Source organism: Salvelinus fontinalis, unplaced genomic scaffold (assembly GCF_029448725.1).
Source record: "Salvelinus fontinalis isolate EN_2023a unplaced genomic scaffold, ASM2944872v1 scaffold_0294, whole genome shotgun sequence".
Lineage (NCBI taxonomy): Eukaryota > Metazoa > Chordata > Actinopteri > Salmoniformes > Salmonidae > Salvelinus > Salvelinus fontinalis.
The window spans coordinates 146,399-170,169 of NW_026600503.1; the positions used below are offsets into that span (position 1 = coordinate 146,399).

The following is a 23,771-nucleotide window of genomic DNA, read 5'->3' on the forward strand; positions in this document are numbered from 1 at the left end:
CTGGCCGGGGTATCCTGGAAGGATATTGATCTCATCCCGTCAGTAGAGGATGCCTGGTCATTTTTTTTAAATGCCTTCCTCACCATCTTGAATAAGCATGCCCCATTCAAGAAATTTAGAACCAGGAACAGATATAGCCCTTGGTTCTCTCCTGACCTGACTGCCCTTAACCAACAGAAAAACATCCTATGGCGTTCTGCATTAGCATCGAACAGCCCCCGTGATATGCAACTTTTCAGGGAAGCCAGAAACCAATATACACAGGCAGTTAGAACAGCCAAGGCTAGCTTTTTCAAGCAGATATTTGCTTCCTGCAACACAAATTCAAAAAAGTTCTGGGACACTGTAAAGTCCATGGAGAATAAGAACACCTCCTCCCAGCTTCCAACCGCTCTGAAGATAGGAAACACTGTCACCACCGACAAATCCACTATAATTGAGAATTTCAATAAGCATTTTTCTACGGCTGGCCATGCTTTCCACCTGGCTACCCCTACCCCGGACAACAGCACTGCCCTCCCCTCTGCTACTCGCCCAAGCCTTCCCCATTTCTCTTTCTCCCAAATACAGTCAGCTGATGTTCTTAATGAGCTGCAAAATCTGGACCCTTACAAATCAGCCGGGCTAGATAATCTGGACCCTTTCTTTCTAAAACTATCTGCTGAAATTGTTGCCACCCCTATTACTAGCCTCTTCAACCTCTCTTTCGTGTCGTCTGAGATCCCCAAAGATTGGAAAGCAGCTGCGGTTACCCCCCTCTTCAAAGGGGGGGACACCCTTGACCCTAACTGCTACAGACCTATATCTATCCTACCCTGCCTTTCTAAGGTCTTCGAAAGCCAAGTCAACAAACAGATTACCGACCATTTCGAATCACACCACACCTTCTCCGCTATGCAATCTGGTTTCAGAGCTGGTCATGGGTGCACCTCAGCCACGCTCAAGGTCATAAACGATATCGTAACCGCCATCGATAGGAAACAATACTGTGCAGCCGTATTCATTGACCTGGCCAAGGCTTTTGACTCTGTCAATCACCACATCCTCATTGGCAGACTCGACAGCCTTGGTTTCTCTAATGATTGCCTCGCCTGGTTCACCAACTACTTCTCTGATAGAGTTCAGTGTGTCAAATCGGAGGGTCTGTTGTCCGGGCCTCTGGCAGTCTCTATGGGGGTGCCACAGGGTTCAATTCTTGGACCGACTCTCTTCTCTGTTTACATCAATGATGTCGCTCTTGCTGCTGGTGATTCTCTGATCCACCTCTACGCAGACGACACTATTCTGTATACTTCTGGCCCTTCTTTTGACACTGTGTTAACAACCCTCCAGGCGAGCTTCAATGCCATACAACTCTCCTTCCGTGGCCTCCAACTGCTCTTAAACACAAGTAAAACCAAATGCATGCTCTTCAACCGATCGCTGCCTGCTCCTGCCCGCCTGTCCAACATCACTACTTTGGACGGCTCTGACTTAGAATATGTGGACAACTACAAATACCTAGGTGTCTGGTTAAACTGTAAACTCTCCTTCCAGACCCACATCAAACATCTCCAATCCAAAGTCAAATCTAGAATTGGCTTCCTATTCCGCAACAAAGCATCCTTTACTCATGCTGCCAAACATACCCTTGTAAAACTGACCATCCTACCAATCCTCGACTTCGGTGATGTCATTTACAAAATAGCCTCCAAAACCCTACTCAATAAATTGGATGCAGTCTATCACAGTGCCATCCGTTTTGTCACCAAAGCCCCATATACTACCCACCACTGCGACCTGTACACTCTCGTTGGCTGGCCCTCGCTTCATACTCGTCGCCAAACCCACTGGTTCCAGGTCATCTACAAGACCCTGCTAGGTAAAGTCCCCCCTTATCTCAGCTCGCTGGTCACCATAGCAGCACCTACCTGTAGCACGCGCTCCAGCAGGTATATCTCTCTAGTCACCCCCAAAACCAATTCTTCCTTTGGACGCCTCTCCTTCCAGTTCTCTGCTGCCAATGACTGGAACGAACTACAAAAATCTCTGAAACTGGAAACACCTATCTCCCTCACTAGCTTTAAGCACCAGCTGTCAGAGCAGCTCATAGATTACTGCACCTGTACATAACCCATCTACAATTTAGCCCAAACAACTACCTCTTTACCTACTGTATTTATTTATTTATTTATTTTGCTCCTTTGCACCCCATTATTTCTGTCTCTACTTTGCACTTTCTTCCAATGCAAACCAACCATTCCAGTGTTTTTTTTGTTTTTTTTTTAGTTTTTATTTTACTTGCTGTGTTGTACTCACTTCGCCTCCATGGCCTTTTTATATTTTTATTTATTTATACATATATCTGTTTGCCTTCACCTCCCTTATCTCACCTCACTTGCTCACATTGTATATAGACTTATTTTTATTTTTTTTCACTGTATTATTGACTATATGTTTGTTTTTACTCCATGTGTAACTATGTGTTGTTGTATGTGTCGAACTGCTTTGCTTTATCTTGGCCAGGTCGCAATTGTAAATGAGAACGTGTTCTCAATTTGCCTACCTGGTTAAATAAAGGTTAAATAAAAATAAAAAAATGTGGTAGTTTTTAGATAACAGGTCAGACACATTTAGTTGCCAGTGAAGAGAGTGGCGGTCACTTAATCCTGCAGGAGCCACATGATGGTTAACACTTAAAGCCTACCACCTGACTGAGCAGTGTGTTAAAGCTCAATCAGAATGGAATTGATGTTTAACGGAGGTCCATAAAGCAGGACACTGACCTTACAGCTGATGATCATGTCATCATTAGTTCCTGCTGACCCTAAACACTGTGTATACGTCTGAAATGGCACCCTTTTCTCTATATAGTGCAGCAAGTTTGGCACCATATTCCCTATATAGTGCACTAAGTTTGGCACCATATTCCCTATATAGTGTAACTCTGTGTTGTTGTCTGTTCACACTGCTATGCTTTATCTTGGCCAGGTCGCAGTTGCAAATGATAACTTGTTCTCAACTAGCCTACCTGGTTAAATAAAGGTGAAATAAAAATAAAAATAAATAAATATAGTGCACTAAGTTTGGCACCCTATTCCCTATATGGTGCAGTGAGTTTGGCACCCTATTCCCTATATAGTGCACTACATACAGTGTTATGTATAATATTTATTTTAGGGTGGTGTTTCAGAAGCTTCCTGTGACCTGCCACTCCTGGAATGTTCATACTATTACCTGATGGACATGAAATACAACCAGGTATTAGATCTACAGTACATATGAGATTAGCATGTTACTATGGTAACATTTACTATGTTACATATTCACCTTTTAATGAAAATAGATTAAAACGTTTAGCAATTTCTTAAAAAGAAAATGTACCGCCGACTATGTCATAATTTAGTTTAATATTGATTGTAACAAGTCGTCAGCTGTTATTTAAATAAGTGTGTGAATTACGTCTGTTCACATTGAGAAACATTACTGGGTCATTCATTCTCACGTCCCAAGTGGCTCCTTATTCCCTATATAGTGCACTTCCTTTGACCTGAAGCTGGGACGAGACCGTCATCATCACACTGACCACCACATGGAAGGAGATGAAGAAGATCACCAGAGGACCCTCGCTGTTAGAAGTAGGGCCAGAAGTAGGGCCAGAAGTAGGGCCAGATGTAGGGCCAGAAATAGGGCCAGAAGTAGGGCCAGAAGTAGGGCCAGAAGTAGGGCCAGAAGTAGGGCCAGATGTAGGGCCAGCAGTAGTGACATAAATAGGGCCAGAAGTAGGGCCACTGTGTAGGGGTTAGGATGCCATTTGACTGATAATATTTACCACCGTTAACAGTCAGTGTGACATTTAAGCTGAAAACAAGACTTGACTTTACAGTCTATTTCCCTTCCTTCTAAGAAGCGTTCCACACAGTCATTCCAACAGTTCTAAATTCCAGCGACAGAAGGTAAATATTTAATTTCTAGAAGCGAGTTTCTGGAGGAGAAAGTGAAGGAAAATACATCCCGCAGTGCTGGCTGCTCAAGGCCCATTATTAATTTATAGACGTGAAACCCCACCAATGCTTTCTCTATCTGATATTATACATTTGAAAAGTGTGTGCCTCTTACAGAGGAGCTTATGAAGTGTAAATAATACGACTAGCCTAGCCTCCACTTCCTCTCCAACCCAGAGATAAAGCAACCGCATGAATATGAATTGAGAAAAGGAGAAGGGGATATGGTAGGAGAGTCATGTGTATACTTTTTGGGCCATATGTTTGCTCAACCACTCCCAATCAATTGGTTTCCTGCAGGTTATTTTCTGCGTCCTAAATGGTGCCCTATTCCCTATATAGAGCACTACTTTTGACCAGGGCTCATAGGGTATAGGGTGCCATTTGGGACACTGGTTATTATCTGCATTCACTGAAAGCACAGATGTGTTTACATTTTTGTAAGGAGCAGAAAGAGGCAGAACACACACACACACACACACACAGCTGCTGTTGAATCTGATGTGTTATCTGAATTAAATCTATAACATAACACCTGTCCATCTCCTCAACCAGCCAGTCCATCCATCTAACGAGGCAGCTCCTTTCTGCAGAACTCCAGTATGTCATACTGGATGCATTCCATCTGGGACTGATGGAGATATTGGTCATATCTTAGCTCGTCTCTATTGATTCATCACAGAGTTCAATACAGCGTTTTCCTCCATGAAGATGTTGATTATTTCTCTCTCTCTCTCTCTCAATTTAATTCACTTTATTGGCATGATGTAACAATGTACATATTGCCAAAGCTTATTTTGAATATTTACAATATACATTTTTTTTTTTTTTAATGAGAATCAAAATTGTCAACGGGACAACAGTAACAACAATAACCAACGGTCAAAATAACCATACATTCAACAATAACAATAAGCATACAGTAGAGTACATGTGCAGGTTGATTGGTCTGTCAGACACTGTCTCTCTCTCTCTCTTTCTCTCTTTCTCTTTCTTTCTCTCTCTTTCTCTCTCTCTTTCTCTCTCTCTCTTTCTCTCTCTCTTTCTCTCGCTCTCTCTTTCTCTCACTCTTTTTTTCTCTCCCTCTCTCTCTCTCTCTCTCTCTCTCAATTCAATTCAATTCGCTTTATTGGCATGACGTAACAATGTACATATTGTGCTTATTGTGCTTATTTTGGATATTTACAATATATTTACAATCTCTTTCTCTCTCTCTTCCCTGTACCTAGATAGAAACCACATCACTAGAACTACCAGGGTCCATTTCCTCTTGGTCCTAATGATCTCTCCTCTCTGTGTGTGTCTGTCTCTCTCTCCCTGTGTATAGTGATGCAGAGGACTGGTTCTGTGAGTGCCCTCCTCTCTACTCTGGTCGGCTCTGCCAGTTCACAGCCTGTGAGTGGAGCCCCTGTGGTCACGGAGCCACCTGTATCCCCAAGTCCTACCAGGAAGCTGTGTGTCTCTGCCCTTACGGAAGACAGGGCCTGCTGTGTGATGATGGTAAGATATAGACACAATATGTTATACATAATATATAACATTATAGCTATACATAATACATGCGTATCACAGGAGGCTGTTGAGGGGAGGACGGCTCATAATAATGGCTGGAACGGAGCTAATGGAATGGCATCAAACACAAGGAAACCATGGAAACCATATGTTTGATGTATTTGATATCATTCCACTGATTGCCGCTCCAGCCATTACCCCAAGCCCGTCCTCCCCAATTAAGGTGCCACCAACCTCCTGTGAAGCATATAAGGCATACAGTGTGACAGGGCCTGCTGTGTAGAGGAAGGTTAGACCCATAAATACAGTACTCTAATACCCGTTTCACACTACTGAGCCGTGCCGAGCTGTACTGCACTGGCCTGGTTAGTCATTCACATTGACCGTTGTTGCTGGACACTTGTTCTTGTTTGAAAGGATGACGTTTGATATGGCCAGCACGATAAGGATCATGTTGGCACAGATGTGTGTAAAGGATACAAAACTTCAGGGCATCTGACCTGGTTTCAAATAGTGTCTGTTTTCTTTCAAATATTTCAAATGCGCCTGATTGACCTGGCGTAGAGCAACGGGACCAATATAATAGTACCAAAAGTGCAAACCCCACCTAGCTGGCGCTCCAGGCAGGCTCAAATCAAACACTCAAAGTATGTGAAAGAAAACACATACTAGTTGAACCCAGGTCTGCTCCACAGTCTCAGGGATCGGTTGAGAGGCAACAGTGGAGAGATGAAAGATAGTGAAGAACAGCAAGGAAGTAAAAGGGAGAAGTTAATGAAATGGAAATCCTGCTGGAGGAAAAAGCTTGTGTCTTCCTTTGCGAATGGATTTTCACATTAGGGTGATAATAATCAATAGCTTTACAAAGTGTATCTATCTACTCTGCTGGATGTTCCAGAGAGGCGGTGGGGCTCTGATAAGTTCTTAAAAGGATATTTTCTAAGTAGCTGGCTGGTTTAGTGCTTTGGTTTTCCAAGCAGTCACCTTCAATAAGGGTTAACCTACAGACAAGGTATGCGTCCCAAATGGGACCCTATATAGTGCCCTACATTTTTATCCAGAGCTACTTATAGGAGCGACTAGGGTTAAGTGCCTTGCCCAAAGGCACATCGACAGGTTTTTCACCTAGTCAGCTCGGGGATTCGAGCCAGCAACCTTTCAGCTACTGGCCCAACCTCTTAACCGCTAGGCTACCTGTCTCCCTACTTGGGCTTTGGTCATAAGGAGTGCACTATAAAGGGAAAAGGAGTGCACTATAATGGGAAATGGAGTGCACTATAAAGGGGAAAGGAGTGCACTATAAAAGGAAAAGGAGTGCACTATAAAGGGAAAAGGTGTGCACTATCAAGGGAAAAGGAGTGCACTATAAAGGGAAAAGGAGTGCACTATAAAGGGAAAAGGTGTGCACTATAAAGGGAATTTTGGGTGCAGTCACGGACTATGAATCCAGTAATGTGTCCAGTTAAGATGAACACAAATACAGTATGGCACTATGCTACACTTAGAAAAGAAGGGTTCCTAAACGGCTCTTCAGCTGTTCCCATAGGAAAACCTTTTTTGGTTTCAGGTAGAACCCTATTTGGTTCTAGGTAGAACCCTTTTGGGTTCCATGTAGAACCCTCTGTGGAAAGGTTTTTATATGAAACCCAAAAGGGTTCTTTCTACCTGGAACCAATCTCTGTAGTTTACAGACCTGGCAACACTGTGTCCAATCTCTGTAGTTTACCGACCTGGCAACACTGTGTCCAATCTCTGTAGTTTAAAGACCTGGCAACACTGTGTCCAATCTCTGTAGTTTAAAGACCTGGCAACACTGTGTCCAATCTCTGTAGTTTAAAGACCTGGCAACACTGTGTCCAATCTCTGTAGTTTACAGACCTGGCAACACTGTGTCCAATCTCTGTATTTTAAAGACCTGGCAACACTGTGTCCAATCTCTGTATTTTAAAGACCTGGCAACACTGTGTCCAATCTCTGTAGTTTACCGACCTGGCAACACTGTGTCCAATCTCTGTAGTTTACAGACCTGGCAACACTGTGTCCAATCTCTGTAGTTTAAAGACCTGGCAACACTGTGTCCAATCTCTGTAGTTTACCGACCTGGCAACACTGTGTCCAATCTCTGTAGTTTACAGACCTGGCAACACTGTGTCCAATCTCTGTAGTTTACAGACCTGGCAACACTGTGTCCAATCTCTGTAGTTTACAGACCTGGCAACACTGTGTCCAATCTCTGTAGTTTACAGACCTGGCAACACTGTCCAATCTCTGTAGTTTACAGACCTGGCAACACTGTGTCCAATCTCTGTAGTTTACAGACCTGGCAACACTGTGTCCAATCTCTGTAGTTTAAAGACCTGGCAACACTGTGTCCAATCTCTGTAGTTTACCGACCTGGCAACACTGTGTCCAATCTCTGTAGTTTACAGACCTGGCAACACTGTGTCCAATCTCTGTAGTTTACAGACCTGGCAACACTGTGTCCAATCTCTGTAGTTTACAGACCTGGCAACACTGTGTCCAATCTCTGTAGTTTAAAGACCTGGCAACACTGTGTCCAATCTCTGTAGTTTAAATGAGATCGAAGGAAGAAAATGAAGGAAATAATGTGGAAAATTCATTTTCCAATTGCTAAATCTAACTTGGGTTGTCTCTGCCATCACTGGCTGAACCTCTGGGTCAAATATAATGAACTGTAAAGTAAAACATAAGTTAGCCTTCTCCGAGCCAGAACGGACCATAGGGCAGGATCCTCTTTCTGTAGTGTGAGGCAGCCTGATGTACAAGTACACCCATTGGACAAGGCGCTGGTATAACAAACAGTAGTAGGAAATCATGTTCTGTTCCTCCAGTGTTAGAACCTTAATGTCCGCTGCCTTTCTGTCATTTATCTACGGAAAATGGTCACGTTAATCAAACTAACATCCAATCAGATGCAAACATTCCATTGTCATGAATATTGTGAAAATAGGGGGAAAACAAAATGTTCTTATTCTGCTCTAATCTAATGGGGAGGCAGCTTGGTGGAGAGAGCTCTAATCTAATGAGGAGGCAGCTTGGTGGAGAGAGCCCTAATCTAATGAGGAGGCAGCTTGGTGGAGAGAGCCCTAATCTAATGGGGAGGCAGCTTGGTGGAGAGAGCCCTAATCTAATGGGGAGGCAGCTTGGTGGAGAGAGCCCTAATCTAATGGGGAGGCAGCTTGGTGGAGAGAGCCCTAATCTAATGAGGAGGCAGCTTGGTGGAGAGAGCCCTAATCTAATGAGGAGGCAGCTTGGTGGAGAGAGCCCTAATCTAATGGGGAGGCAGCTTGGTGGAGAGAGCCCTAATCTAATGAGGAGGCAGCTTGGTGGAGAGAGCCCTAATCTAATGGGGAGGCAGCTTGGTGGAGAGAGCCCTAATCTAATGGGGAGGCAGCTTGGTGGAGAGAGCCCTAATCTAATGGGGAGGCAGCTTGGTGGAGAGAGCCCTAATCTAATGAGGAGGCAGCTTGGTGGAGAGAGCCCTAATCTAATGGGGAGGCAGCTTGGTGGAGAGAGCCCTAATCTAATGAGGAGGCAGCTTGGTGGAGAGAGCCCTAATCTAATGAGGAGGCAGCTTGGTGGAGAGAGCCCTAATCTAATGAGGAGGCAGCTTGGTGGAGAGAGCCCTAATCTAATGAGGCAGCTTGGTGGAGATAGCCCTAATCTAATGAGGAGGCAGCTTGGTGGAGAGAGCCCTAATCTAATGAGGAGGCAGCTTGGTGGAGAGAGCCCTAATCTAATGAGGAGGCAGCTTGGTGGAGAGAGCCCTAATCTAATGGGGAGGCAGCTTGGTGGAGAGAGCCCTAATCTAATGAGGAGGCAGCTTGGTGGAGAGAGCCCTAATCTAATGAGGAGGCAGCTTGGTGGAGAGAGCTCTAATCTAATGGGGAGGCAGCTTGGTGGAGAGAGCCCTAATCTAATGGGGAGGCAGCTTGGTGGAGAGAGCCCTAATCTAATGAGGAGGCAGCTTGGTGGAGAGAGCCCTAATCTAATAAAGCAGCTTGGTGGAGAGAGCCCTAATCTAATGAGGAGGCAGCTTGGTGGAGAGAGCCCTAAACTAATGAGGAGGCAGCTTGGTGGAGAGAGCCCTAATCTAATGAGGAGGCAGTTTGGTGGAGAGAGCCCTAATCTAATGAGGAGGCAGCTTGGTGGAGAGAGCCCTAATCTAATGAGGAGGCAGCTTGGTGGAGAGAGCTCTAATCTAATGAGGAGGCAGCTTGGTGGAGAGAGCCCTAATCTAATGAGGAGGCAGCTTGGTGGAGAGAGCTCTAATCTAATGAGGAGGCCGTTTGCTGGCGAGAGCCCTAATCTAATGAGGAGGCAGCTTGGTGGAGAGAGCCCTAATCTAATGAGGAGGCAGCTTGGTGGAGAGAGCCCTAATCACACTCTTTATCTCTCTCTCTGACACACACACAAACACACACACAAACACACACACACACACACAAACACACAGTCTGAGCTGAGTGCCCTGATGTCAAATAGAGTCCTCTAATCATAGTGTGTCACATTGAGAGTGGCTGACATTTGAATTTAAATCCTGACACCCTCAGATAACATCACCGTCAATATATAGGGGCCCTGGTTTAAAGTAGACCACCAAATAGGGAGTAAGGTTCCATTTGGGACGTAGTCGGCGTTTTCCTCGTGTTTCGTTTGGACGTGCAGCTACTTACTCCAATGGTTACGCTAACTCGTTACATACATGTTGTTATAGATACAGAGTGGGTAGGAAGGTATGTCAACATACATCTTTTGACATTTTAAGAAAACAAGAATGAAGGATTTTCAGTTCAGAAAGATCATTTAGAGAAAGTCTGCTTTTGCTGTGTTTACTGTATTTGCTATTACAGTACCGTACTGTTCAGTCTGTTTGTTCAGCCTGTGGAATATTGAAGGGTTTGTGGAGTTCAAGGTTAGCTACTGAGAGAAGGGAAACACTAGGAAACAGTATGGATGTGTGGTGAATGCTGTTAAGCCCAATACCCTTTAGAAAAACATAAACAATATGGATTTTCTACACTGAGTCTACAAAACATTAAGAACACCTTCCTAATATTGAGTTGCACCCACTCCTTTTGCCCTCAGAACAGCCTCAATTCGTCCTGGCATGGACTCTACAAGGTGTCAAAAGCGTTCCACAGGGATGCTGGTCCATGTTGGCTCCAATGCTACCCACAGCTGTGTCAAGTTGACTGGATGTCCTTTGGGTGGTGGGCCATTCTTGATACTCACGAGAAACTGTGTGAAAAACCCAGCAGCGTTGCAGTTCTTTACATAAACCAGTGCGCCTGGCACCTACTACTATACCCCGTTTAAAAGGCACTTCAATAAGTTGTTTTGCCCATTCACCCTCTGAATGGCACACATATACAATCCATGTCTCAATTGTCTCAAGGCTTAAAAATCCTTCTTTAACCTGTCTCCTCCCCTTCATCTACACTGATTGAAGTGGATTTAACAAGTGACATCAATAAGGGATCATAGCTTTTACCTGGATTCACCTGGTCAGTCTATGTCATGGAAAGAGCAGGTGTTCTTAATGTTTTGTCCACTCAGTGCATTTTTCTCTTGGAAATATGGGTTTTATTTTCCCCGACTTGTATCATCACCACCTTCCGGTCTTACAGCTCAAACTGATCTGGGACCTGGCTATCACATATATAACAGCAGAGATAATACTAAACTTCCTGTCTTACAGCTCAAACTGATCTGGGACCTGGCTATCACATATATAACAGCAGAGATAATACTAAACTTCCGGTCTTACAGCTCAAACTTATCTGGGACCTGGCTATCACATATATAACAGCAGAGATAATACTAAACTTCCGGTCTTACAACTCAAACTGATCTGGGACCTGGCTATCACATATATAACAGCAGAGATAATACTAAACTTCCGGTCTTACAGCTCAAACTGATCTGGGACCTGGCTATCACATATATAACAGCAGAGATAATACTAAACTTCCTGTCTTACAGCTCAAACTGATCTGGGACCTGGCTATCACATATATAACAGCATAGATAATACTAAACTTCCTGTCTTACAGCTCAAACTGATCTGGGACCTGGCTATCACATATATAACAGCAGAGATAATACTAAACTTCCGGTCTTACAGCTCAAACTGATCTGGGACCTGGTAATCACATTTATAACAGCAGAGATGGTACTAAACGTCCTGTCTTACAGCTCAAACTGATCTGGGACCTGGCGATCACATATATAACAGCAGAGATAATACTAAACCTCCTGTCTTACTTATTCTCTTCATGATGCTGTGCTGTATGTCATTTCTGGAAGGATTAGATTGCAGTGTTATTTTTTGGCTTGTTGTAGGAAATATTTTCCCACAGTTGTGGGTGGATTCAGTAGGCTACACACAGTTCAAATAAATCTGCAGGCCTCAATCTCAAATGAATGGGAATGATTATTCATTTATTTTATTTTCATTTGGGAATCCGACCTCTTCATTTACTTGAAATAGGCATCTGTTTTCTCTGCCTAGAAGCAATGTTGTGTATTTTCCCCATTGCTAGCTTTGATTGAATGGCAGCCAGCCATGTCAGCCAAGGTCTTATAATGTGTTAGACATTCATTCCCACGTGGAGAGGAGAACACCATATAAACTTCTACTGTACTTGGTGGAAATAGTTAATGTTGTATCTCCCAGAGCTTCTGGTATGTGGTCTATTGTAGTGTATAATAATACATTACTCCTAGCTACAGGAGTTAGGACCAGACTACATGAGGTGAACTCAGAAACTCAGAATAACAACAGCAGGCTTTATGGTGTCTATTGATTTGTGTTGTTCAAACCGTCGGTTTACAACAAATATAATAACACAAGCTACTCCCAATAAGTCAGCCTTAAGGCTTCCTGTATCAGTATAGATTGGGTGGGAGCAGGGGAAGGGTCGGTATAGATTGGGTGGGAGCAGGGGAAGGGTCGGTAGGTTATATTTTTAATGGTTGTGGGTGCATCCCAAATGGCACCCTATTTCTTACATAATGCACTTCCTGATGGATCTGGTCAAAAGTAGTGCACTATTTAGGGGATAGAGTGCCATTTTGGACGTAGCACCGCCATGTTCAGTTCATACCGACGGAGCGCGAGGAAAGATGTGGAATGCTTGAGGCACCTAGAGAGAAGAGACCAATCACTACTCTCAGTGCTATCACGCAGATGTAACATAACATAGCGGGCGCAAAAAGACGTCTGAGTGTAGTTCCCACATCCTGTTTCAGAAGAAAGAGAAGCTACTGTCGGTTGAATTAGCTGTTTTTCTGAAAAACGGATGCATGCGGTTACTGTAAAACCCACTTAGGATGTTAGGATGTCAGGATGTCAGGGAAAACACAGAACACCAAGATCTTCCACAACCGCTGAAACTGTCGATAGGAGGTTATGCCTGGGCTCCACCTACTGTTGTTGAACCTGTCGATAGGAGGTCACGCCTGGGCTCCACCTACCGTTGTTGAACCTGTTGATAGGGCGTCACGCCTGGGCTCCACCTACCGTTGTTGAACCTGTCGATAGGGGGTCACGCCTGGGCTCCACCTACCGTTGTTGAACCTGTTGATAGGAGGTTATGCCTGGGCTCCACCTACCGTTGTTGAACCTGTCGATAGGGGGTCACGCCTGGGCTCCACCTACCGTTGTTGAACCTGTTGATAGGAGGTTATGCCTGGGCTCCACCTACCGTTGTTGAACCTGTCGATAGGAGGTTATCCCTGGGCTCCACCTACCGTTGTTGAACCTGTCGATAGGAGGTTATGCCTGGGCTCCACCTACCGTTGTTGAACCTGTCGATAGGAGGTTATGCCTGGGCTCCACCTACCGTTGTTGAACCTGTCGATAGGGGGTCACGCCTGGGTTCTACCTACCGTTGTTGAACCTGTTGATAGGAGGTTATCCCTGGGCTCCACCTACCGTTGTTGAACCTGTTGATAGGAGGTTATGCCTGGGCTCCACCTACCGTTGTTGAACCTGTTGATAGGAGGTTATGCCTGGGCTCCACCTACCGTTGTTGAACCTGTTGATAGGAGATTATGCCTGGGCTCCACCTACAGTACAACCTTTTGTGCTTGTTGATGATATTTGATGGAGGAGGGGATTTGTACCCTGTGGATACCTCACTATCCTTTGTCAAATGTAGTGTATAGTGCCCTGAGCCATGACTATTCTGTCCTAGAAATAGCAATGTATATGACCCTTGACAAGAAGCTCAACAGGAATTCATGCTCATATCAGCTCTCCCTGCAAATAACCACAAAGAGGGGGAGGAGGAGGAGGAACAGGAAGAGAGGGAAGCTGCATTGCACTCAGAGAGCAGAGGTAAAACATGCTGCATGTCACTGAGGGAGCAGAGGTAAAAACATGCTGCATGCCACTGAGGGAGCAGAGGTAAAAACATGCTGCATGTCACTGAGGGAGCAGAGGTAAAAACATGCTGCATGCCACTGAGGGAGCAGAGGTAAAAACATGCTGCATGTCACTGAGGGAGCAGAGGTAAAAACATGCTGCATGCCACTGAGGAAGCAGAGGTAAAACATGCTGCATGTCACTGAGGGAGCAGAGGTAAAACATGCTGCATGTCACTGAGGGAGCAGAGGTTAAAACATGCTGCATACCACTGAGGGAGCAGAGGTAAAACATGCTGCATGTCACTGAGGAAGCAGAGGTAAAAACATGCTGCATGTCACTGAGGGAACAGAGGTAAAACATGCTGCATACCACTGAGGGAGCAGAGGTTAAAACATGCTGCATGCCACTGAGGGAGCAGAGGTAAAAACATGCTGCATGTCACTGAGGGAGCAGAGGTAAAAACATGCTGCATGTCACTGAGGGAGCAGAGGTAAAAACATGCTGCATGTCACTGAGGGAGCAGAGGTAAAAACATGCTGCATGTCACTGAGGGAGCAGAGGTAAAAACATGCTGCATGTCACTGAGGGAGCATCCACAGACTATCAGTTGAAACTGACTATAGAAACTCAGATTGAGCTGTTGCTATTAAACCGTGAAGCAGCCGTTCAATAAACACTGTGGAAATACAAACCCAGACTTAACAATAAACACTGTGGAAATACAAACCCAGACTTAACAATAAACACTGTGGAAATACAAAACTAGACTTAACAATAAACACTGTGGAAATATAAACCCAGACTTAACAATAAACACTGTGGAAATACAAAACCAATATAGAAACCAAATACAAAACCAGACATAACAATAACACTGTGGAAATACAAACCAATATAGAAACCAAATACAAAACCAGACATAACAATAACAACAGATTTTTTTCCTACATAACAGGCATCAATAATTCACTAGCCAAACAGAGGAGCACCGACCAGTCACAGAGGGGAGCTCTGTAAAGGACGGCACGCTGCTTGATTAGCGATTACAGCTTCCTCCTGAAGCGTCTTACCAGTTGGCGCCAAGTGAAAAAGCTAACAATTCACTGACGCAAGTGGAGACACCTCAGACTGAGGAATACGTTTCACAAATCCCCATGTTAGAACAGCTGTAGTGCAGAGTTAAGGGAATAGACTACCATTTGGGATGCAGACATTGTATGTAGACATGGAGGGCTAGAAGGGCTGAGGGGAAGGAAAGAGACAAAGAAAGAGAGAAGCAAATAATGAGAAAGAGAGAAAGAAAGAGAGAATATGCAAGTTAAAATATATTTGCTGAGATGTAGAGCCTAATGTTGTGTGCATGACCAGGGTCTGATTGGTGTGCCGAGATATGCCTCAGATGTTTACTTGATTCTGGGGAGGGAGGGGAGAGAGAGAGGAGGCAGAGAGAGAGGAGGGAGAGAGAGAGAGAGAGAGGAGGGAGAGAGAGAGAGAGAGAGAGGAGGGAGAGAGAGAGAGAGAGAGGGAGGGAGAGTGGGAGAGAAGAGAGAGAGAGACACAGAGAGAGAGAGAGAGAGAGAGGAGGGAGAGAGAGAGAGAGGGAGGGAGAGTGGGAGAGAGAAGAGAGAGAGAGACACAGAGAGAGAGAGAGAGAGGAGGGAGAGAGGATATTCCCATTAAGTCTCTCCCTGGTGTAAAATCCAGTGAATCAGTGGTCAGTGCTAAAATGGAAAGAGAACACGGGAGAAAGAGACAGGCAGCATTATTGAATCAACTATGCGTTTAGAACTAGTAAGCTGTTGATTGTAATTGATAATCACTGGGATTAGTTATTGTCCCCCTAGCTACCAGCAGTGAACATTATGTAGGGTATTTGAAATGTTGCTCGCCTGCCAAGAACCTTTGTTAGCAGCGACTAATGAAAAGAAAATGGGGATGGGGAAAAGGCAGTATTCTAAAACAGGCCATCATCCTTATATCATTGTGAGTTGGTGGCACGGCATGGTGTCTGTGGTACGGCATGGTGTCTGTGGTACGGCATGGTGAATCAACAGTGCCGTCTTGTGGCAGCTGCTAGTACTGCTGATGCTGGTGACGTGTTGGAAACGAAAAAATCAAAGACATTTATGGAATAGTGGTGTTAAGATTGATGTAGTAAGAGTTGTATATAGATATATGGTGATACAGAGATACATTGGTTCTGGGTGTAACACACAGTCCGGTGTGTAATATTTCAGCTACTGTACACTTCTATTTCATCCAGGTCTATAGTGTTTCATGTCCATAGGACTAAGATATGTAGGCTACTGTCAGTTATCCTCACTGGGGTTTCCTATTCTATTCTATTCTATACTGTCAGTTATCCTCACTGGGGCTTCTAGTCTATTCTATTCTATACTGTCAGTTATCCTCACTGGGGCTTCTAGTCTATTCTATTCTATACTGTCAGTTATCCTCACTGGGGTTTCCTATTCTATTCTATTCTATACTGTCAGTTATCCTCACTGGGGCTTCTAGTCTATTCTATTCTATACTGTCAGTTATCCTCACTGGGGCTTCTAGTCTATTCTATTCTATACTGTCAGTTATCCTCACTGGGGCTTCTAGTCTATTCTATTCTATACTGTCAGTTATCCTCACTGGGGCTTCTAGTCTATTCTATTCTATACTGTCAGTTATCCTCACTGGGGCCTCTAGTCTATTCTATTCTATACTGTCAGTTATCCTCACTGGGGCTTCTAGTCTATTCTATTCTATACTGTCAGTTATCCTCACTGGAGTTTCCAATTCTATTCTATACTGTCAGTTTTCCTCACTGGGGCTTCTAGTCTATTCTTTTCTATACTGTCAGTTTTCCTCACTGGTGCTTCTAGTCTATTCTATTCTATACTGTCAGTTATCCTCACTGGGGCTTCTAGTCTATTCTATTCTATACTGTCAGTTATCCTCACTGGGGCTTCTAGTCTATTCTATTCTATACTGTCAGTTATCCTCACTGGGGCTTCTAGTCTATTATTTTCTATACTGTCAGTTATCCTCACTGGGGCTTCTAGTCTATTCTATTCTATACTGTCAGTTATCCTCACTGGGGCTTCTAGTCTATTCTGTTCTATACTGTCAATTATCCTCACTGGGGCTTCCAGTCTATTCTATTCTGTACTGTCAATTATCCTCACTGGGGCTTCTAGTCTATTCTATTCTATACTGTCAGTTATCCTCACTGGGGCTTCTAGTCTATTCTATTCTATACTGTCAATTATCCTCACTGGGGTTTCCTAGTCTATTCTAGTCTATTCTATTCTTCTACCCTGTGCCATTATGTTAGATTACTCTTTATCGGTGAGCAATTGTAATGTTGTCGCATTTCTGCCTCGTATTTTTTGGTGAGCAACAGAACTATATGTTCCTCGATGGTGAGCAACAGAACTATATGTTCCTTGATGGTGAGTAACAGAACTATATGTTCCTTGATGGTGAGTAACATAACTATATGTTCCTTGATGGTGAGCAACAGAACTATATGTTCCTTGATGGTGAGTAACAGAACTATATGTTCCTTGATGGTGAGTAACATAACTATATGTTCCTTGATGGTGAGTAACAGAACTATATGTCCCTTGATGGTGAGCAACAGAACTATATTTGTCCTGGCTGGACGGCTCTGGCTGGTCCTGGCTGGACGGCTCTGGCTGGTCCTGGCTGGGCTGCTCTGGCTGGTCCTGGCTGGACGGCTCTGGCTGGTCCTGGCTGGACGGCTCATAACAGACGGACAGCTCTGACGGCTCGGGACAGACGAACAGCTCTGACGGTGCTGTGCAGGCAGACAGCTCAGACACTGGCTGCGCTGGAGAGGAGGAAGGCTCTGACCGCGCTGGACAGGTGGGAGCAGCTGGAGAGAGAATCCGGAGAGACAGCCTGATGCGGGGGCCTGCCACCGGTGGACTGGTACGTGGAGGTGGCACCGGGTATACCGGACCGTGAAGGAGGACACGCGCTCTTGAGCACCGAGCCTGCCCAACATTACCAGGTTGAATGGTCCCCGTAGCTCTGCCAGTGCGGCGAGGTGGAATAGCCCGCACTGGGCTATGCTGGCGAACCGGGGACACCATTCGTAAGGCTGGTGCCATGTATGCCGGCCCGAGGAGACGCACTGGAGGCCAGATGCGTTGGGCCGGCTTCATGACATCCGGCTCGATGCCCAACTTAGCCCTACCAGTGCGGCGAGGTGGAATAGCCCGCACTGGGCTAAGCACGCATACTGGGGACACCGTGCGCTTTACCGCATAACACGGTGTCTGACCAGTACGACGCCCTCTCACTCCACGGTAAGCACGGGGAGTTGGCTCAGGTATCCTTCCCGGCTTTGCCACACTCCTCGTGTTTCCCCCCCAATAAATTTTTGGGTCTGACTCTCGGGCTCCCAACCGCGTCGCCGCGCTGCCTCCTCATACCAGCGCCTCTCTGCCTTCGCTGCCTCCAGCCTTGGGACGGCGATATTCCCCTGGCTGAGCCCAGGGTCCTTTGCCGTCCAGGATCTCCTCCCAAGTCCAGGAGTCCTGGGTTTTTTCCCACTGCTGTCGCCTCCCTTCTCCACTCAGCTTGGTCCTAGATTGGTGGGTGGTTCTGTAACGGTCGTCATAATCCTCCTCCTCGGACGAGGAGGATAGGCGAGAAGGATCAGACCAATATGCAGAGTGGTTAGTGTTCATATTTAATGCAAATAGACAGAACACTTAACATACAAAAACAACAAACGTGACAAACCGCAAACAGTCCCGTGTGGTACATACACAGACACGCGATACAACCACCCACAGCAACCACGTGAATCACAGGCTGCCTAAGTATGATTCTCAATCAGGGACAACGATTGACAGCTGTCTCTGATTGAGAATCATACCCGGCCGAACACAAACATCCCAACATAGAACAAACACATCGACAACCCACCCCAACTCACGCCCTGACCAACTAAAATAATACAAGAGAAAGGAAAAACAGGTCAGGAACGTGACAATGGTGAGTAACATAACTATATTTGTCTTGATGGTGAGTAACAGAACTATATTTGTCTTAATGGTGAGTAACAGAACTATATTTGTCTTGATGGTGAGTAACAAAACTATATTTGTCTTGATGGTGAGTAACAGAACTATATTTGTCTTGATGGTGAGTAACATAACTATATTTGTCTTGATGGTGAGTAACAGAACTATATTTGTCTTGATGGTGTGTAACATAACTATATTTGTCTTGATGGTGAGTAACAAAACTATATGTTCCTTGATGGTGAGTAACATAACTATATTTGTCTTGATGGTGAGTAACAAAACTATATGTTCCTTGATGGTGAGTAACATAACTATATTTGTCTTGATGGTGAGTAACATAACTATATTTGTCTTGATGGTGAGTAACATAACTATATTTGTCTTGATGGTGAGTAACAAAACTATATGTTCCTTGATGGTGAGTAACATAACTATATTTGTCTTGATGGTGAGTAACATAACTATATTTGTCTTGATGGTGAGTAACATAACTATATTTGTCTTGATGGTGAGTAACAAAACTATTTGTTCCTTGATGGTGAGCAACGAACTGTAACACAGTTTGTATATTGCTTTTTATTTTCCTATGCAGCCATCAACATCACCCGGGCCAGGTTCAGTGGGAATGATGAGTTTGGATACACCTCGTTTATAGCGTACTCCTTCATCCCCAGTCTCAGTGTCTACTATGAGTTCCAACTGAAACTAACGTTCGCCGATGGAGCCTCAGCGCTGAAGGACAACCTCATCCTCTTCTCTGGACAGAAAGGACAGGGTGAGGATGGAGCAGTCTATTTTTCTTTTGTTAAAGGAGAGTTGAGTTCCATTCAACTTTTAGGATTTTTCATTAATTTGTTTTCAAAAGGAGTGGGGCAGTCCCAATGTGTAGCTCCTAATAGATTTTTCAGGGCGATAGATTACACACACACACACACACACACAACCACACAAACATACTCTCTCTCACACACACACACACACACACACACACACACACACACACACATACACATACACAAACACACACACACACACACACACACACACACACACACACACACACACACACACACACACACACACATACACATACACATACACATACACATACACACACATACACACACATACACACACACACAGACTTTCCACTCACTTTCTCGCTAATAAAGATATTTTTGCCAAGGGACTCCCTTTGGCAGAGTACGAGACTGTTTCAACCTGTTTCTACTGATGAGTGTTCCAGACATCTCCCTGCAATTAATTCAACTCTCATCTAAACTATTGTTTTCGACTTCAAGAGTTTTTTATTTTCTTTCAGAGAGGGTAATAAAATAAAGGCTGTAGCTGGCAGCCAATGGATGAAGAGGTAATACAAGCAAGCAAACGACTCCCATTCATTTATGTTCATAGCTTTTAATGTTCTTTGATATGAGGCAGATGAGACATAAATTGGATACACTATTATTAGGGACAGATGTAGCTCTAGCCTTCCTTTCCTTCCTTACTTCCTTCCCTTCCTTTCCTTTCTTTCTTTCTTCCTTCCTTCCTTCCTTCCTTCCTTTCCTTCCTTCCTTTCCTTCCTTTCTTCCTTCCTTCCTTAATTTCCTTTCCTTCCTTACTTTTAAATGTTTCCTTTCTCTCAGGTCAACTTTAATAGCTGCTTAACTGAATGCCATGTCATCAGTGCACAGTATGTTTAATCAAAAGACAGAGGGTGCATCCCAAATGGCACCCTATTCCCTATATAGTGCATATGTAGCCCACAGGGCTCTGGTCAAAACTAGCACTATGTAGGGAATAGGGTACCAGTTGGGACAGCTGAATAGGAAACACAAGGGTTGGGTTGTGGATCTTCTGCACTTGGCTGGTTCCCTCTAGAGATGACTATTTAGGGTGATTCATAGAGGGAGAGGAGGAAGGAGACAGCCAACTTGAATAATGATGCAGTCGTCAGGGGAAGGAACAGAACAGAAAGAGTCGCACTGTACAAAGAAAGAAAGAGGACAACATAAAAAGAGGGAAATTAAAAGGGAAGGATGACAAACAATGAACAACTATAATTGGTCTGATAAATTTACCTCAAACCTCCATGGGACATGTCATCCAGTAGAATGCTTTGCTTTATATTAAACATTGTGATGTTTTGGGATTGTATGACAACAATTACAAAATGTCTAATCAAGTTAGACGATTTCGAACTTTAGAAGCAATTATACCAAACATAGATATACAAACTATTGAAGAAATAGAAAAGTAGTAAGTATATAAAAACAAAAGTAGTCCTCCGTGACGCTGGTCCCTCCACCCATATACTGCTCCATGAAGCACAAACATCCTTCACTAGATGGTGTGACAAAGACTTCCTCACCCCAAAAAACATCAACATTATTGACATTTCATTGTTTTAGCTTAGATTCATTCAGACAGTTTTGAGGCAGAAATGGGATTCAGCAGACAATGTCACATAGGTCATATTTTCAAATGTTATGCAGCACATAGTAGCCGGACTACTTGCTGTATCCCATTACACTTTGTGAGATACGAGACCGATCAGTGCAGGCGGAATAGTCTGATGACGTAAGACAATGGGTTGTGTGTGTTTTGAGTCCATGCCATATGGTCCAGATATATAATACATATCCTATAGGCTTTTAATCATCATACAGCATGGAATCTATATTGTATATATGATATGTGTTCTATATTGTAAATATGTGTTCTGTATTGTATATATGCGTTCTATATTGTATATATGTGTTCTATATTGTATATATGTGTTCTATATTGTATATATGATATATGTGCTCTATATTGTTTATATGTGTCCTATGTTGTATATATGAAATATGTGTTCTATATTGTATATATGTGTTCTAGATTGTATGTATGTGTTCTATATTGTATATATGTGTTTTATATTGTATATATGATATATGTGTTCTATATTGTATATATGATATATGTGTTCTATATTGTATATATGTGTTCTATATTGTATATATTATATATGTGTTCTATATTGTATATATGAAATATGTGTTCTATATTGTATATATGATATATGTGTTCTATATTGTATATATGTGTTCTATATTGTATATATGATATATGTGTTCAATATTGTATATATGATATATGTGTTCTATATTGTATATATGTGTTCTATATTGTATATATGATATATGTGTTCTGTATTGTATATGTGATATATGTGTTCTATATTGTATATATGATATATGTGTTCTATATTGTATATATGTGTTCTATATTGTATATATGTGTTCTATATTGTATATATGATATATGTGTTCTATATTGTATATATGTGTTCTGTATTGTATATATGATATATGTGCTCTATATTGTATATATGTGTTCTATATTGTATATATGATATATGTGTTCTATATTGTATATATGATATATGTGTTCTATATTGTATATATGATATATGTGTTCTATATTGTATATATGATATATGTGTTCTATATTGTATATATGATATATGTGTTCTATATTGTTAATGTGATATGTGTGTTCTATATTGCATATATGATATATGTGTTCTATATTGTATATATGATATATGTGTTCTATATTGTATATATGATATATGTGTTCTATATTGTATATATGATAAATGTGTTCTATATTGTTAATGTGATATGTGTGTTATATATTGCATATATGATATATGTGTTCTATATTGTATATATGATATATGTGTTCTATATTGTATATATGTGTTCTATATTGTATATATGATATATGTGTTCTATATTGTATATATGAAATATGTGTTCTATATTGTATATATGATATATGTGTTCTATATTGTATATATGATAAATGTGTTCTATATTGTATATATGATATATGTGTTCTATATTGTATATATGTGTTCTATATTGTATATATGAAATATGTGTTCTATATTGTATATATGAAATATGTGTTCTATATTGTATATATGATATATGTGTTCTATATTGTATATATGATATATGTGTTCTATATTGTATATATGAAATATGTGTTCTATATTGTATATATGATATATGTGTTCTATATTGTATATATGAAATATGTGTTCTATATTGTATATATGATATGTGTTCTATATTGTATATATGATATATGTGTTCTATATTGTATATATGTGTTCTATATTGTATATATGATATATGTGTTCTATATTGTATATAGATGTTCTATATTTGTCATGACTTCCGCCGAAGTCGGCTCCTCTCCTTGTTCGGGCGAAGTTCGGCGGTCGACGTCACCGGTCTAGCCATCGCCGCTCCATTTTTCATTGTTCCATTTGTTTTGTCTTGTTCCCCGCACACCTGGTTTACATTTCCTAATCACACTGCATATATACACTGCTCAAAAAAATAAAGGGAACACTTAAACAACACAATGTAACTCTAAGTCAATCACACTTCTGTGAAATCAAACTGTCCACTTAGGAAGCAACACTGATTGACAATAAATTTCACATGCTGTTGTGCAAATGGAATAGACAAAAGGTGGAAATTATAGGCAATTAGCAAGACACCCCCAAAAAAGGAGTGATTCTGCAGGTGGTGACCACAGACCACTTCTCAGTTCCTATGCTTCCTGGCTGATGTTTTGGTCACTTTTGAATGCTGGCGGTGCTGTCACTCTAGTGGTAGCATGAGACGGAGTCTACAACCCACACAAGTGGCTCAGGTAGTGCAGTTTATCCAGGATGGCACATCAATGCGAGCTGTGGCAAAAAGGTTTGCTGTGTCTGTCAGCGTAATGTCCAGAGCATGGAGGCGCTACCAGGAGACAGGCCAGTAC

The 23,771-nt window shown here is 42.8% G+C and overlaps 1 protein-coding gene across 1 annotated transcript in view; it reads left to right on the top strand.

Moving 5' to 3' along the window:
• LOC129845398 (protein eyes shut homolog) overlaps positions 1–23,771 on the top strand; it is a 201,992-nt gene that overhangs the window by 130,288 nt on the left and 47,933 nt on the right. Inside the window, exons 7-8 of the mRNA XM_055913310.1 lie at positions 5,311–5,483; positions 19,534–19,716. Of these exons, the coding sequence (XP_055769285.1) occupies positions 5,311–5,483; positions 19,534–19,716 (356 nt within the window). The remainder of the gene's footprint in view (positions 1–5,310; positions 5,484–19,533; positions 19,717–23,771) is intronic.